We start from the raw sequence: 14,199 nt of genomic DNA, 5'->3' as shown, positions 1-14,199 counted from the left end.
ATTATGTCCAGAAATTATATCCTGTTATACAAATGTTTACTTGAATAGAGGGACTAGTTTTAAAGCTAAAATAATAAAACAGGTAAATAAAAAGATAGGATATAAATAATTACCTGTAAAGGCAGTGGACTCTTAACCTTTTTTTTTTTCTTCATTTCTTACATGTATGAAATAATGTATATACTTTGAATTGGGTATAAAGCAAAACATAGATTGAGGCAATCCCTTAACAGCAGACTTCAGCCATTTTCTGCTATCACTGAGGGAACTAGGCTTTTCTTCTTCATCCCTTCTTTTGCTGTGTCCCATTTTCCTTGGGGTACCCTATTATTGTGTCCACTTCAACAAAATATTTAATTAGCCATTTGAAATGCACAGATATTAACAGTTTTTGAAGTAATTGTGGATTGTTAAGGGAGCAGAAATCTACTCAATACCAAGAACTGGGCTGTGGTTTCTTTTAACATAGATATCAATTGATTATGTCACTCTTCTGCAGAAAGTCCAGTAGCTTCCCATCTTATTTAGAGAAGACCCAGTAGCCTTACAGTGGACTACAAAGCCTTATCTGATCTGCCTCCTATTGCCTCTCTGACTCTATTTTCTATTGCATTCATCCTTCACTGTGCTGCAGGCACCCTGGACTTACTTCTGTTCCTTGAATGTGCTAGGCCTACTTGGTTTCTGAATCTCTGAACCACCTGTTACCTCTGCATGGAATATTCTTACTGCATATCATATGATTTGCTTTTTAAAAAGTACTTTCTGATCACTTAAAAAAATTTATAACCTCCCCTATTTCCTTCCTGTACCCCTTCCTTGCTGTATTTTTCTTTTTTTTATTTTTCATCAACCAACATTTTATATGAATTGTTTATTGTTTCTCCCTCTAGAAAGTAAGCTCCATGAGGATAGAGTTTTGTGGGGTTTTTTTTTTTTTTTTTTTGACTGTTTTGTTTATTGTTTTATCTCCAGCACTTAGAAAATACCTGGTACATACATACTACTAGTATGTACTCAGTGCTTATGTGCTTACTAAGTACCTTTGGTAAATGAATTCATATGTATCTCACAACTCCTTGATGTAAACAGCATTACTACTGAATTGCTCTGTGACTCTGGGCTTAATCTTTTCACCTTGTTGAACCTCATTTTCCTCTTCTGTACTGTGAGAGAACTAGATAATCTGAGTTTCCTACTCAAGTAATTTTGAGAGTTTGTAAAACTGCATTTTTCCTGAGTACTCAAGTCCTAATGTAGCTTCTTCTAGGTCAGGATATCTCAGCAGTGGCAGTGTTAACATTTGGGACCAGATAATTCTTTGCTGAGGGGGACTGTCCTATGGGATATTTAGCAGCATCCTGACCTCTATTCCCTAGTTTCCAGTAGCACCTCTTCCAGTTGTGACAAGCAAAAATATCTCCAGACATTGCCAAATGCCCCCTGGAAGACAGAACTGTCCCTCATTGAGAACCACTGCTTTAGATTGCAGCCTGGTTCTTTCTCTTGACATTTAGGCCCTGGAATTAGATTTTCTAAACTTCCCAACTTTGAAAAAGCTCCTCTTCCCTTTTCTAAAACACATTTTCAACTTAATTGCTTTTCATGGTCTTTTTCTCAATTCTCTTTATTTCCCTATGTGTACTAACTGTTTTCCCAAAAGATCTATAGTTATGTTTTTTGTTGTTGTGTGGTTTTTACATTTTGTCTTAAGAGACGTCTTATTAGGTCTAACATTCTTCCATCTTAGTTTCCTTTGTCCCTCCTCATGAAGTCACTTTTTCGAGTCTTATGTATCCAGGCCCGCTATTTTTCAGACAAAGATTAGCATTTTTAATCATCTCTGTAAGTAAATTTTTTCATCATCATTCTGATCTTAGCCATAGTTTTTGACCACCCAGCCCCTGATATTTGTATTCTCATTTAAACTTCATAACAGCTCTCTGAAGTAGATATTATTAGACCATTTTACAGATTAGAAAGCCAAGTCCACTGACTTAAATGGTTTTATTAGACTTTGAACCTTTTCTGCCAGAAAATCTCTGTCAAAGTCCAGTATGTGCAAAGCTGTTACTCTTGCAGTGGGAGTAGGGAGCCTGCTGCCTCTACATGCTTAATCTTTTTTTTTTTTTTTAACCCCTGAAACATCTTTGAGAAACAAGTTTCGAAAGCCATTATTAGTATATTATTTATTTTACAATGAGAAAATTGAGATCCAGAGAGGTTAAATGACTTTGTTAAAAGTTAGGGTAAAAAATATTACTGTTTTCACATTCACAGCCTACTGTTCTTTCATTTAGTCCCAACAAAGGAAATTTTTGATTGAAGCTGAAGCTTTTTTTTTTTTTTTTTTTTTATAATGGGAGGATATGCTAGTTTGAATGAGTTATTTCTTAGACTAAACCAACACATGTGCCTGGTACAAAATAATTTGTTCAAGAATCTAGACAAATTATGCTGCTCTGTAATACTAATAGTCTAGTATGAGACAAATTATTTTTGAAGGTCTTTTTATTTAGCTGAAATCTTAGGCTAGTTGCACAGCTTTGCTATTTCAGGCAAGATTAAGAATGCCTGGGGCCGGGTGCGTTTGCTCATGCCTGTAATCCCAGCACTTTGGGAAGCTGAGGAGGGAGAATGAATTGAGCCCAGGAGTTCGAGACCAGCCTGGGCCATATAGCAAGACCTTTTCTCTACTAAAAATAAAAGTAAATTAGCTGGGTGTGGTGGTGCCTGTAGTCCCAGCTACGGGGGAGGTTGAGGCTACAGTGAGCTATGATTGTGCCACTGCACTCCAGCCTGGGTGACAGAGCAAGACCCTATCTCAAAAAGAACACTTAGAAGAATGTCACAGTAAAGGGGATTAAGGGGATTGTTTATCACTTATGACATGCTTTCATTTAGGATTCAGCAGTCATTAAAATATTGTCATAATTATTGAAATCTTCTAATTACTCTGTAGAGCCGTAGCTGTACCATGAAAGCAAGCAGTATCTTATTCTTCACCATGTGCTTATATTTGAATTATTCTGAAAACAATATATTTTCTATATTTCTGTGTTTGAATCTTAGATTATTCCTGATTCTAAGATAAATGTGCCGGAGTTACCCACTCCTGATGAAGATAACAAACTGGAAGTACAGAAAGTGTCCAATACTCAGTACAATGAAGTGGTGAATTTAGAGCCTGAAAATACATTGGACCAACATTCCTTTTCCTTGCCCACATGCCGGATCAGTGAATCAGTGAAGAAATTAATGGAACTTGCCTATCAGACTTTACTAGAGGCAACAACCAGTAGTGATCAATGGTACAAATTCTGGGTTGTGTGAAAATGGCAATGACTTGGTTAAATGCATACCTAACTAGATGTTTATCAGGAAAATTAGCTGGAATTCTTTGGGTTTTCTTATCCTAGAAGTTAATGCTTTTTCTGGAAAAAATCAAAACAAAACAAAACCCAGTGCATCACACAGATTTATGTCTATCTCTAACTTTTATTTGCAATAGCGTAGATGTATGAGCAAGGCATAAGAAGTAGGTGCACTTGTATGGATGCACAAATGGATTTTTTGACATTAAAAATTGTTAATCACTTTTTAACAAAAGCTCTTCAATTGTTGTTGAATTTTTACTTTTACTTTTTATTTGAATTGAATGATATTATACGAGAAAGCACATGCAAAGAACTTAGACTCTTACCTGGAAAATGATTAATACTTAAATGTTTATTATTGTGGTGGCAGTGGGTAATAGTCATATCTTCTATTCCAGCTTGCTTGGGCTCTTTAGCCTAACATTCTTTTTACCTTTTGAAACCCAGTCCCTAATTAATTTACGTTTTAAATGTTTATATTTAAAGCAGTGACAATTTGTTAGGCAGCCAAAGGTAGAAGGGAAAGAATGGAACATGCCAAGGATCTGGCTTCACTCTTTCAAGATGACTTCTAATCTATATTGCATTCACGTTACCTTAAGTTCTATTCTATTATCTTATACGGAATCTGTTTTTGTCTAATAAGCTTCTTCCCTACTCCTAGACTAAATTGAGAAGAAAATGGCAGAGCATGGACCAAGTTGATAGCAGCGCAGGTTTATAAAAGCTTCTTTAGTTTGAATCTGTGCTTAACAATTTCATTCTTCCTATCTTCATAAAGAAAACAGTTTCAGTTGGGGTTTGACCCAATCAAATTGCATCTTTAGATGGACTTCCAGAGTTCAGTTTTTATCTCACATACGAGCAAACCTCTTTATTTTATTCTGCTTTAGAAAGAACATGTCTCCCAAGATACTTCTCTGACTTTAATGAATCATTACATTCACATGTCCATTCAAAGTTAATTGTAAGAAGGAATAAAATGAACATAGGAGTGACCGTTGGCAAAATGAATATAGGACAGTTTCTTCACATGGCACTCTTCTGAAATATATCAGACCAGAAGTTAGAGATGCAGGGCAATATTTCTTAAACTTTTTGAGAACACAAGACACCAAATAGTATTTGTATACTGACTATCTATGGACATTCTTTCCATTAAAAGTAATAGTTTTTAACAGGACAAACAAAACCACAGCTACAGTACAACAACCCCCTTTTTCATTATCAAACTCAAACAGCAGCTTCTGCACAAAAATGAAATAATTTAATCAGGTATTATAATAATCAAATAGTAACAGGGTTTTTGGGTGTGACTTATTTTCCTAAATATTTATAAAATCCCTGTAAGCTTTTAAGGTACATAGCTTAAGATATTCTTATGTAGAGGTAAGCTACACAAACCTTATGTTTGCCTTTTAAAAGTGCATTTTAATAATAATCTGTAGGTGTTTTAAGGCTAGATTTAAAGGGCAAAATATCTTGAGGGCTAGATTCTATCCTAGAAATGTTGATTCACCTCCTTGCATTGAGGAAAGAAGGAGAAGAGGTGAAAGCTGAAAGTCACACTGATTCTAAAAGAACCAAGTGAGTGCTTTTATTGATACCTTGCCCTTTGCAGAGTGCATCAGTGAGTAGATGACATTTGCTTGAGGCTTAGCTCCATTTGTTACTGAAGGGATACTCTGGGTACTGGCAGAACAGAAATTGATAAATAGAAAAGAGGCTTTGGGTTGAATGCTGCTCTTCTTACAATTATTAATGGATCCAGGTGTTTAGAATTGTAGTCTGGTTAGTAAATACTGGTTGAGACTATATTTCCATCTAGATTAATGGTGTTTTCCAGCAACCAAAGCAGGTGTTCTCTGCAACTGTAGTTTTAGCTTATGACTCTCACTGAAGATGCACTTAGTTTTATTTTTTTCTTATTTTTAGTGTATTCTTAGGCATTTCTGTTAAGTCTGTTTTCTTTTTAGTGCTGTTCAACTTTTCTACTCAGTGAGGAATATCTTCCATTTGTTCCATGATGTTGTACCAACATATCACAAGTAAGTACCACTGTATCTCATTTCTATATAATATTTGTATGTCTAAGATGTGTAAGTTAAGTTAAAACAAATAATTTTATATTCCCACTAAAGACATTTTGATTACTAACATTCACACTAAAATGCAGTAAATAATTTTAAGACGCATATTTAAAGGATTTGGTCATTTATTACTAAATTAATTAGGATTTTATAATCTTGCAGTGTAGTTAGTGATGCACATTTTAAAACTCAAAAGAACTCCCTTGTTTTGATGCTAAGCATTTTCAGAACTGTTTTACTTAACACTAAGCCTCTAGTTCAGTTTTGTTATTTGAATTAAAATGTTTAGATGTTTTTCATAAATATTTTTGATAACATGTCAACAAAGCTATTGCTTAGCCAAGAACTCTGAATTTCAAAGACGAGAATCAGCCAGGCACAGTGGCTCACACTTGTAATCCCAGCACTTTGGAAGGCAGAGGTGGGAGGATTGTTTGAGGCCAGAAGTTCGAGACTAGCCTGAGCAACATAGTGAGACACTCGTCTCTAATTAAAACAAAAACCAACCAAACAAAAAAAACCCCAAAAGCTGTTTACTATTTAAAGTATTTTTTAGTTCAGATTTTTGAATTATTGGGATGTTTTTAACTAGGCTCACCTGTTTTTATTATAAAAGCTTATTGTGAACCTTATTGGTTTTATTTGTATTCTCTTTACTGTGGTTTAACATTGTTGCTTCATTTTTTACTTAAGCAAAAGTAAAGAGAAAACATATTTGCATTAGCTGACAGCCTTGTCCTTGGGGATTCAAAGACAGTTGGCTTAGACATTTCGTGGCTCGGAAACATTTTTCACCCTGTTGTGGAGTTAGATTTGCCTCTCTTTCTCCTTTGTGTAACCTCAGAACTTTAGTGTGCGTCAGAATCACCTGGAAGTCTTGTTAAAACACAGAGTGCTCGATCCGTGCCCAAGGTTTCTGATTCAGTAGGTCTGGAGTGGGGCTTGGAATTTTAGCAGATTTCCAGGTGATGCTGATGTTGCCTGTCAGGGGACCACATTTTGAGAACCACTGTCCTTCGATAATGGTTCTTAGCTTTGGCAGTATTTTATTTTATGTCATTTCATTTCAGTTCCATTCCGTTCATTTAATTTCATATTTTGAGACAGTCTGTTGCCTAGGCTGGAGTGCACTGGTGCAATCATAGCTCACTGCAGCCTCAACCTACTGGGCTCAGGCGATCTTCCCATCTTAGCCTCCCAACTAGTTGGGACCACAGGCACTCACCACCACACTGTCTAATATTATTTATTATTTTTGTAAAGATGGGGTCTGTATATGTTGGGCAGGCTGGTCTTGAACTCCTTGGCTCAAGTGATCCTCCTGCCTTGGCCTCTCAGAATGCTGGTATTACAGTTGTGAGCCACTGCACTGGCCAAGCTTTGGCAGTATTTTAGAATAACTTATGGAGCTTTAAAAATATACATATTTACCCTCTTCCTAGAGCTTTTGATTTATGACTGATGTAAGACCCAGGCATTGTTGTTTTTGTTTTTAAGCCCCACAGGTGATTCTGATGTGTAGCCTGAAATAAGGACTGTCTTGATTGTTGGCTTCTGAGTTGTATATCCTAGTTTTATATTGAGTTAGCAAACTAGAAACTGTTAATTGAATGACTGTTAGTGGGTAGATAGCAGAAATATAAGATAAGATTTCTTCCCAAGCTGGGTAGATAAGACTAATATGTGTAGAAGAATTAAGGCAGTGATTTTCAATCCTGGATGAAAATTAAAATCACCTGGGAAAATTTTAAAGCATAAATGCTGTGATTTCACTCTTAGAGCTTGTGATTTAATTTGTTTGGGGTAAAGTCTAAACATCTATATATTTTTAAAATTCCCAAATGACTCTTAATCTTTAGTTTTTGAAAACTAGTGAATTAGAAAATAATTGAACAGTTCATTATATAAATGAAGTAGGAATTCGGAGAAAGGTGAAGTAAACCTGTATTTCCATAGATGTATCCGTGTAAAACTTCAAGGATATTATTATACATAGCTCTGCTAGGTTTTCAGTGCAAAACATTGACTCAGGCAAACATCTTGACTCCCTGAATCTTTCTTTTTTGTTAATCACCAGGATAGTTTTATGGGATAAGATCCCATTGAGGCAGAACAGCCTCCCTCTAGGAGTGGGAGGGATGAGATTGGATCTTGTTATGTGTAGCATTTAGAAACTAGACAGTTATTAAAGCCTAGAAATACATTAGAGAAGTTGTGAGTTTCATCAACCCCAGCTTCAGTAACAGGTGGTTTCTTTGTTTGTCTGCCTCTCCTTCTGGCCTAGGGAGAACCTTCAAAAACTTCCCCAATTGGCCGCTATTCATCACAACAACTGTATGTACATTGCTCACCACTTGTTGACCCTCGGGCATCAGTTCAGATTGCGTCTTGCCCCCATTCTTTGTGATGGCACTGCTACTTTTGTGGATCTTGTACCTGGCTTCAGGAGACTTGGTAACTGATACCTTAAATGTAGGAAAGCATATGGATTATGCAGCTTGTCAACATAGTATCTTTGTAGTTTTTGAATGAAATAATTAGAATGGTGGTCCTGAGCTGTATCGGAAAGTGGGAGGGCATTTAATCTGCAAGTGTTTCCAGTTATTTAATTGTATAAGGTGAGTGTAGTCTTTGTGGGAGACTTTTACTTTTTTGTAAGATGATTTCATGGTATGTTAGAGTTCCAAACTGCAGTGCTAGTGTGCATTGAATTTGCCAGATCAGGATTATGTCATTAGAATGACACATAATAGGATTTATATTGTGACAATTCTGTTTATATTGTTGGTAAGAGCTCACCAGTGTCAGTGCTAGTTTCTTTTGCAAAACCCCAAGACAGCTCCCCCATCTTACACCTCCCTTAGTTTTACTTGGGATTACTAAAAGGCAAAAGAAATGAAATGTGGAGTAAATCAATATGTTGATCATGGTAGAGAATCTATATGGTTCACTTAGTTTTTCAGTTCTTGACTTTTCCCTTAGGTGGTGTAGATATATCAGAATAACATGTAGTTCTTTTTTCTATAGTAATTTTTCTTAGCTGACTCTGGCTCTAAGCAAATTACTGGAAAAGACTTATTATCTGGAGGTTGGGTTTGAGAAACGGGCTAATGTATTCAAGGTGATTGTTTCTAGTAGCTTTAGGGCAGCTTTATGATATTATCTAGCAATTATTTTTATATAGGCAGAACAGATACATGGTTTATGCATCTCTTGTCTATCCTGGTTTTCCAGTGTGTAATTGAACAGGTTTTAAAATTTTTTATTCTGTTTTTCCATCACAGGGACAGAATGCTTTTTGGCCCAAATGCGGGCACAGAAAGGTGAACTTCTGGAAAGATTATCAAGTGCTAGGAACTTTTCAAATATGGACGATGAAGAGAATTATTCTGTAGCAAGTAAAGCAGTCCGGCAGGTAGGAGGCTCTTGCTAGCACTGAAATTTGTATTCTATCCTTAGATGCCTTTTTTTTTTTTTTTTTTTTAAAGCAGAAAACAATATGTAACAAGTACTCAGTTGATTCCCTGCACCCCCACCTTTGGAAAATCTAGATACCTTTTACAGTCATGTTTAAGAACTTTTTCTTCCCCTCTCCCACCAAGACAACAGGAAACTATCCTTTCATTGACTCAATAATTGCAACTAGTTACCTAGAAAGTCTATTGTAGCACGTAGTTGTTTCCTGAACTTAGATTTGGGAATTTTAAATATTGGCTTTTATCTTAATGCTCCGCTTTCTTAAGTGATTTATCTTTTTGCTGCAGTTTTCCTATCCTCAGGTTGATGAATCTGCTTTTCATCTACCAGGGATATCACTATGGTTAAATGTTCAAGAAGCATATATCCTTAGTTACTTTACCTCATTTTGGCATAATGCCACTGTCGCTATAAACTCACAAATGATAAATGTAAATCTGGAAAATATGAGTCACAATAATCTTTCTTCCATGTAAATAGCTGTATTCTTCTACAGGTACTGCACCAACTAAAGAGACTTGGAATTGTGTGGCAGGATGTCCTGCCAGTGAATATATATTGCAAAGCTATGGGGACTTTACTCAATACAGCAATTTCTGAGATCATTGGCAAAATTACTGCCCTAGAGGTAAGGGCCATTAGATGCTACCCCAGCCTTGAGATGCAATTCATGTCCCAGATTGTGACTTTGCTGAGAAAGTGATGTTGAAGAAACTGTTCATATTTTCATGTCTAACTCATGCTGTTATTTTTTGTCTTTCAGTTTTGTTTTATTTCTATTTTACTAGAAACTGGTTAATCTCTTTTATACGAAAGTAGGATTTAACTGTTTGTCAACATACCATCTTGATTATGAATGAGGAAGTTAGAAACTGGGTAGTGGTCCTGAGATGCATTGCATAGTGTAAAGTCATTCAATTTGCAAGTAAACTCAATAATTTGATTTAGTAAAGTGAATGCAGTCTTGTGCAGGTTCCATTTTTCCAACACACTGTTGCAGTTTAAATTTTACATGTGATTCTTCAGGAAAAGTGGCTGGGCTTGGCCAGCTGATGCCTCTAAATCATAGATTGACTAAATCCTTATTTGTAATCACATCCCCTGCTTTGCAACAAGCTGTGCGACATTCTATTGGAGAAACGGGCTCTTTCATGCAGGCAAACTAAATTACTGACAATCTGTTGAAACATATTTTGTGTCATTCTTATATAAAAGTATTGTCAGAGAGCTGATGAAAAGTAGTGTCTAGTAAGTTGTGCTAAATTGGTTGGAAAACATTGTTGTAGCCAACCCACCTGGACAGCATGCATCAAAGATCTGCTGCCCTTTCCCCACTTCTGAGCTGGCCCAATTCTATTCTATTGTCTTTCCTCTATGCAAAACCAGGACATATCTACTGAAGATGGCGATAGATTATATTCCTTATGCAAAACAGTGATGGATGAAGGACCCCAAGTATTTGCACCTTTATCTGAAGAAAGCAAGAACAAGAAATATCAAGAAGAGGTTCCAGTCTATGTGCCAAAATGGATGCCATTCAAGGAATTGATGATGATGCTACAAGCCAGCTTGCAAGAAATTGGGGATCGGTATGTGTAACCCTTCTATAGAGGCATATAACTCTCCATAGCTACAAAAGAGTAATAGTGCCCTTGATAGCAGGGCTTTTCCCTGTTTGCTGATGTTACTCATGAAAGACTTTCATAATGAGTAGGAGTAGCTGGGGCCTTTTCATGATCTATCATAGTGCAGATCTCATTACCACTTTCCCATATTTGATAACATAACGACTTCTTATCCATATTATTTTGGTCTTGAATATGTGGTTTTGGCATGCTGTACAAATGATCTGGCAACTGTAAGAATTACAGCCTTCTGACATCTGGATGGAAATTGTTGCTCCCTTTAAGGAACAGTGGATGCTTTTTTTTTTTGAGACATGGTCTTACTCTGTCACCCAGGTTGGAGTGCAGTGGCTCAATCATTGCTTACTGCAGACTCAAACTCGTGGGCTCAAGGGATTCTCCCACCTCAGCCTCCTGAGTAGCTGGGATTACAGGTGCCTACCGTCACACCTGGCTAATTTATTTTATTTTATCATTTTATTATTTATTTTTTATTTGATTTGATTTGTTTTCTTTTGTTTTGTTTTACAGATGAGGTTTCTCTATGTTGCCCAGGCTGGTCTCAAACTCCTGGCCTCCCAAATGCTGGGATTACAGGAATGAGCCACTGCAGCCAGCCTGGATGAATTTTCAGAATTACTTTAATATATTAACAGAGAAGTGACTTTTATCTGTCTGAAATACTGAGCATCAAACTACTGTTTGATCGCAGTCTTTCTGCAGGGAGTGCAGTAGTTTTAAAGGTTAAGGACCATGTACCTAGTAGAGATTCATCCTTTCTTAAATGTAGTGGATGATGTTTTCTCTCAACACCATCAGTTAATGTTGCTGTGCCCAGTGAGTGTATGCTATATCATATCATAGTGTGCAGAGGCCATCGCACACAACAGAATAGATGCGGGTCGGTTACGCATTCATGGATGCTTTCATATTGTCTTGGTAGATTATTGGTTGGTATGTATACCTTACATAGAGGACTCTCTGTAGAGGCCTTAAGGTCATCTCCATCCCTGTAGGTACTTGTCTGTCTGCTTTAGCTTGGTTTACTACAGATGTCTGGTTATATTGGACCAGTTATCCTAGATGTGTCTGAGTTGTTTGCTGCAAATATTAGTCATTCGTACAATGTAAACAAGATCTCTACTTGAAAAAAAAAGTCACGTCAGAATACCTCCAATCACATTTCATAGAAAGTTTAGATTTATTCATTTATTATTTACAAGTCCTCAGTGGGTAACAAAGATGCTTTTAAGTAGTAGGCTCCAGTGGGCAGTAGATAAGAATTTTTCTATGTGTTAAAGGGCCTTCTTGCAGTCTAAGAATGATCATTAATTCCTTGTTATAAGAAAAATTATAACAGTATAACTCAACTTCTTTTTACTGCCTAGGAAATTTTTTTTTCCCCAGAGATTTCTGTAAATATAAGGCTAAAGTTGTAAAATATACATATGAAGGAATACAGTAGATATACTCTATATTTACAACGTAAAGAAAAAGAATAAATTTCATGTACCTGTTACCCAACTGAAGAAAAATAATACCCGTATTTTGAAAATCCATGTATACCCTTCTCCAAATGCTCTCCATGAGGGGTAACTACTATCTTGACTTTTATGCTATTTATTTCCTTGCCTTTCTTTATAGTTTTACTACATTTACATGTATTCCTAAATAATATAAAGTTTAGACTTGCCTTTTTTTGAACTTGGTATAAGTAGAATCATCTGTAACTTACTTCTTTTGTTCAATATTATTATTGTTTTTGACATTTATTCTTTTTTTTTGAGATGGAGTCTCACTCTGTCACCCAGGCTGGAGTGCAGTGGTGTGATATCGGCTCACTGCAACCTCTGCCTCCCAGGCTCCAGCAATTCTCCTGCCTCAGCCTCCCGAGTAGCTGGGATTAAAGGTGCCCATCACCACACCCGGCTAATTTTTGTATTTTCAGTAGAGATGGGGTTTCACCATGTTGTCTAGGCTGGTCTTGAACTCCTGACCTCATGTGATCTACCTGCCTCGGCCTCCCAAAGTGTTGGAATTACAGGCGTGAGCCACCGCGCCTGGCCTGAAATCCATTCTTGATGGTATATGTAGCTGCAGTTCATTTTCACCACTGTGTCATTCCATTGTACAAATATTTCATAGTTTATTTGTCCTATTTAGTCTCATTTTCACCAGTATTTGGAATTACCAGACTGGAAAATTTCAGCTGATCTAATTGGCATACAATGACAGGTTATTGTCATTTTAATTTGCATTTCCGTAAATTCTAATGATGTTGAGCATGTTTTCATTGGTCATTTATGTTTCTTCTATTATGTAATGCCTGTTCATATTTTTTGCCCTTTATTCTAATAGGTTGTTTGTGGTTTCACTATTGATTCATGGGACTTCTTTATATATTTTTACACTAGTCCTTCGTCAGTTAAAATTGGTTGCCTGTGGCTTACTTTGTAATACAGTTACAGAGCCTAAGGCGTGAGAGTATGGTCATAATTATTAGTTCAAAGAGGACTTGGTATAGAATAAGGGAGAACAGTCTCATACTCTTCACTTGGTCTTTTCATCTGGCTGTGCTGATACCAGTTGTAGTGGGTGAGCAAAGAGGTCAAAGACATTGTGGGGTAGTTCTATAAAGAAGAGGAAGGATGCCCAGAATTTGTTTTATTTCTGTTTCAAGCAAATAAGCATTTGGATCAAATAGGCAATTTTTAAGTCTTGCTTATACTTCCGAGACCTAATAGGAAATGAAACTCTATCTTTTGTTTTGCAGGTGGGCAGATGGAAAAGGACCCCTGGCAGCTGCTTTCTCTTCCAGTGAAGTAAAAGCTTTAATTCGTGCCTTGTTTCAGAACACAGAAAGAAGAGCAGCTGCCCTTGCTAAAATTAAATAGCTCCATCTTCTTAAGAAAGCTATGTCTTGAATATGTGGATTCTTCCCTTGGCATAATTACTCCCTTAAAGACTTCTTTGAATTGCCCATTGGTTTTGGTGAACCAGTACATCATGGAAGTTTGACTTTACAGAAGAACGTCTTACCTTCTGGCCTGTATGAGGCTTTGTTTAAGAACTGTTTATTAAGATAAATTGTCAAGCAAAGCACCTCAATTCATTGACTTTCTAGCCATCTTCCTTTGATTAGCTAACAAACTGTCAGGCAGCATTATTTCATGCTGCTTCCAGAGCCCTCTGGGAACCTATACATTGTAAATGCAGGCCTTGGCTTTGGAGTAAGGAATCGGGAGATTCCAGGAGTCGGGGTAGAGAATTTCTGAGCAAATGGGTGATATTTTAGGGGTGTAGGGGGAGGGAAGGGAAGAATTGGCACCATATTTGGCCTTGCAGGAATTAAGGAGACTTCCTGTAATATTTCTTTCCAATAAATAATGCTTTTTACAATTAAGGGTGAGTGTCTTTAATAACATGGGAGCTTTGACAAAAGAGACCAACAAGATTTCTTATGTTCTATGCCATCCTTTTTATTGAGGTTTATGACCGTCACACAGGACTCACTGACTGGTCATCTTCATTCATCAGAACACTACCTGATAATTTTTCAGAATTCTTGGAACTCCTAGGACTTTCTTTAAGCATACATTTTTGGCACTTTTTTGCTATTTCAACTAAATT

The 14,199-nt window shown here is 36.7% G+C and overlaps 1 protein-coding gene across 1 annotated transcript in view; it reads left to right on the top strand.

Annotated features, from left to right (window-relative positions):
* The window catches only part of ZW10 (zw10 kinetochore protein), a 41,178-nt gene extending 27,206 nt beyond the window's left edge, over positions 1 to 13,972 (top strand). The window contains exons 10-16 of the mRNA XM_025358152.1: positions 3,073 to 3,311; positions 5,354 to 5,425; positions 7,752 to 7,921; positions 8,752 to 8,882; positions 9,441 to 9,572; positions 10,331 to 10,533; positions 13,343 to 13,972. Of these exons, the coding sequence (XP_025213937.1) occupies positions 3,073 to 3,311; positions 5,354 to 5,425; positions 7,752 to 7,921; positions 8,752 to 8,882; positions 9,441 to 9,572; positions 10,331 to 10,533; positions 13,343 to 13,463 (1,068 nt within the window). The 3' untranslated portion in view covers positions 13,464 to 13,972. The remainder of the gene's footprint in view (positions 1 to 3,072; positions 3,312 to 5,353; positions 5,426 to 7,751; positions 7,922 to 8,751; positions 8,883 to 9,440; positions 9,573 to 10,330; positions 10,534 to 13,342) is intronic.
* Positions 13,973 to 14,199: the final 227 nt, after the last annotated feature.

The sequence above is a fragment of the Theropithecus gelada genome, chromosome 14 (genome assembly GCF_003255815.1).
Source record: "Theropithecus gelada isolate Dixy chromosome 14, Tgel_1.0, whole genome shotgun sequence".
Lineage (NCBI taxonomy): Eukaryota > Metazoa > Chordata > Mammalia > Primates > Cercopithecidae > Theropithecus > Theropithecus gelada.
Note: the sequence above shows the minus strand (reverse complement) of the source record. Positions and strands in the feature narration are given on the sequence as shown.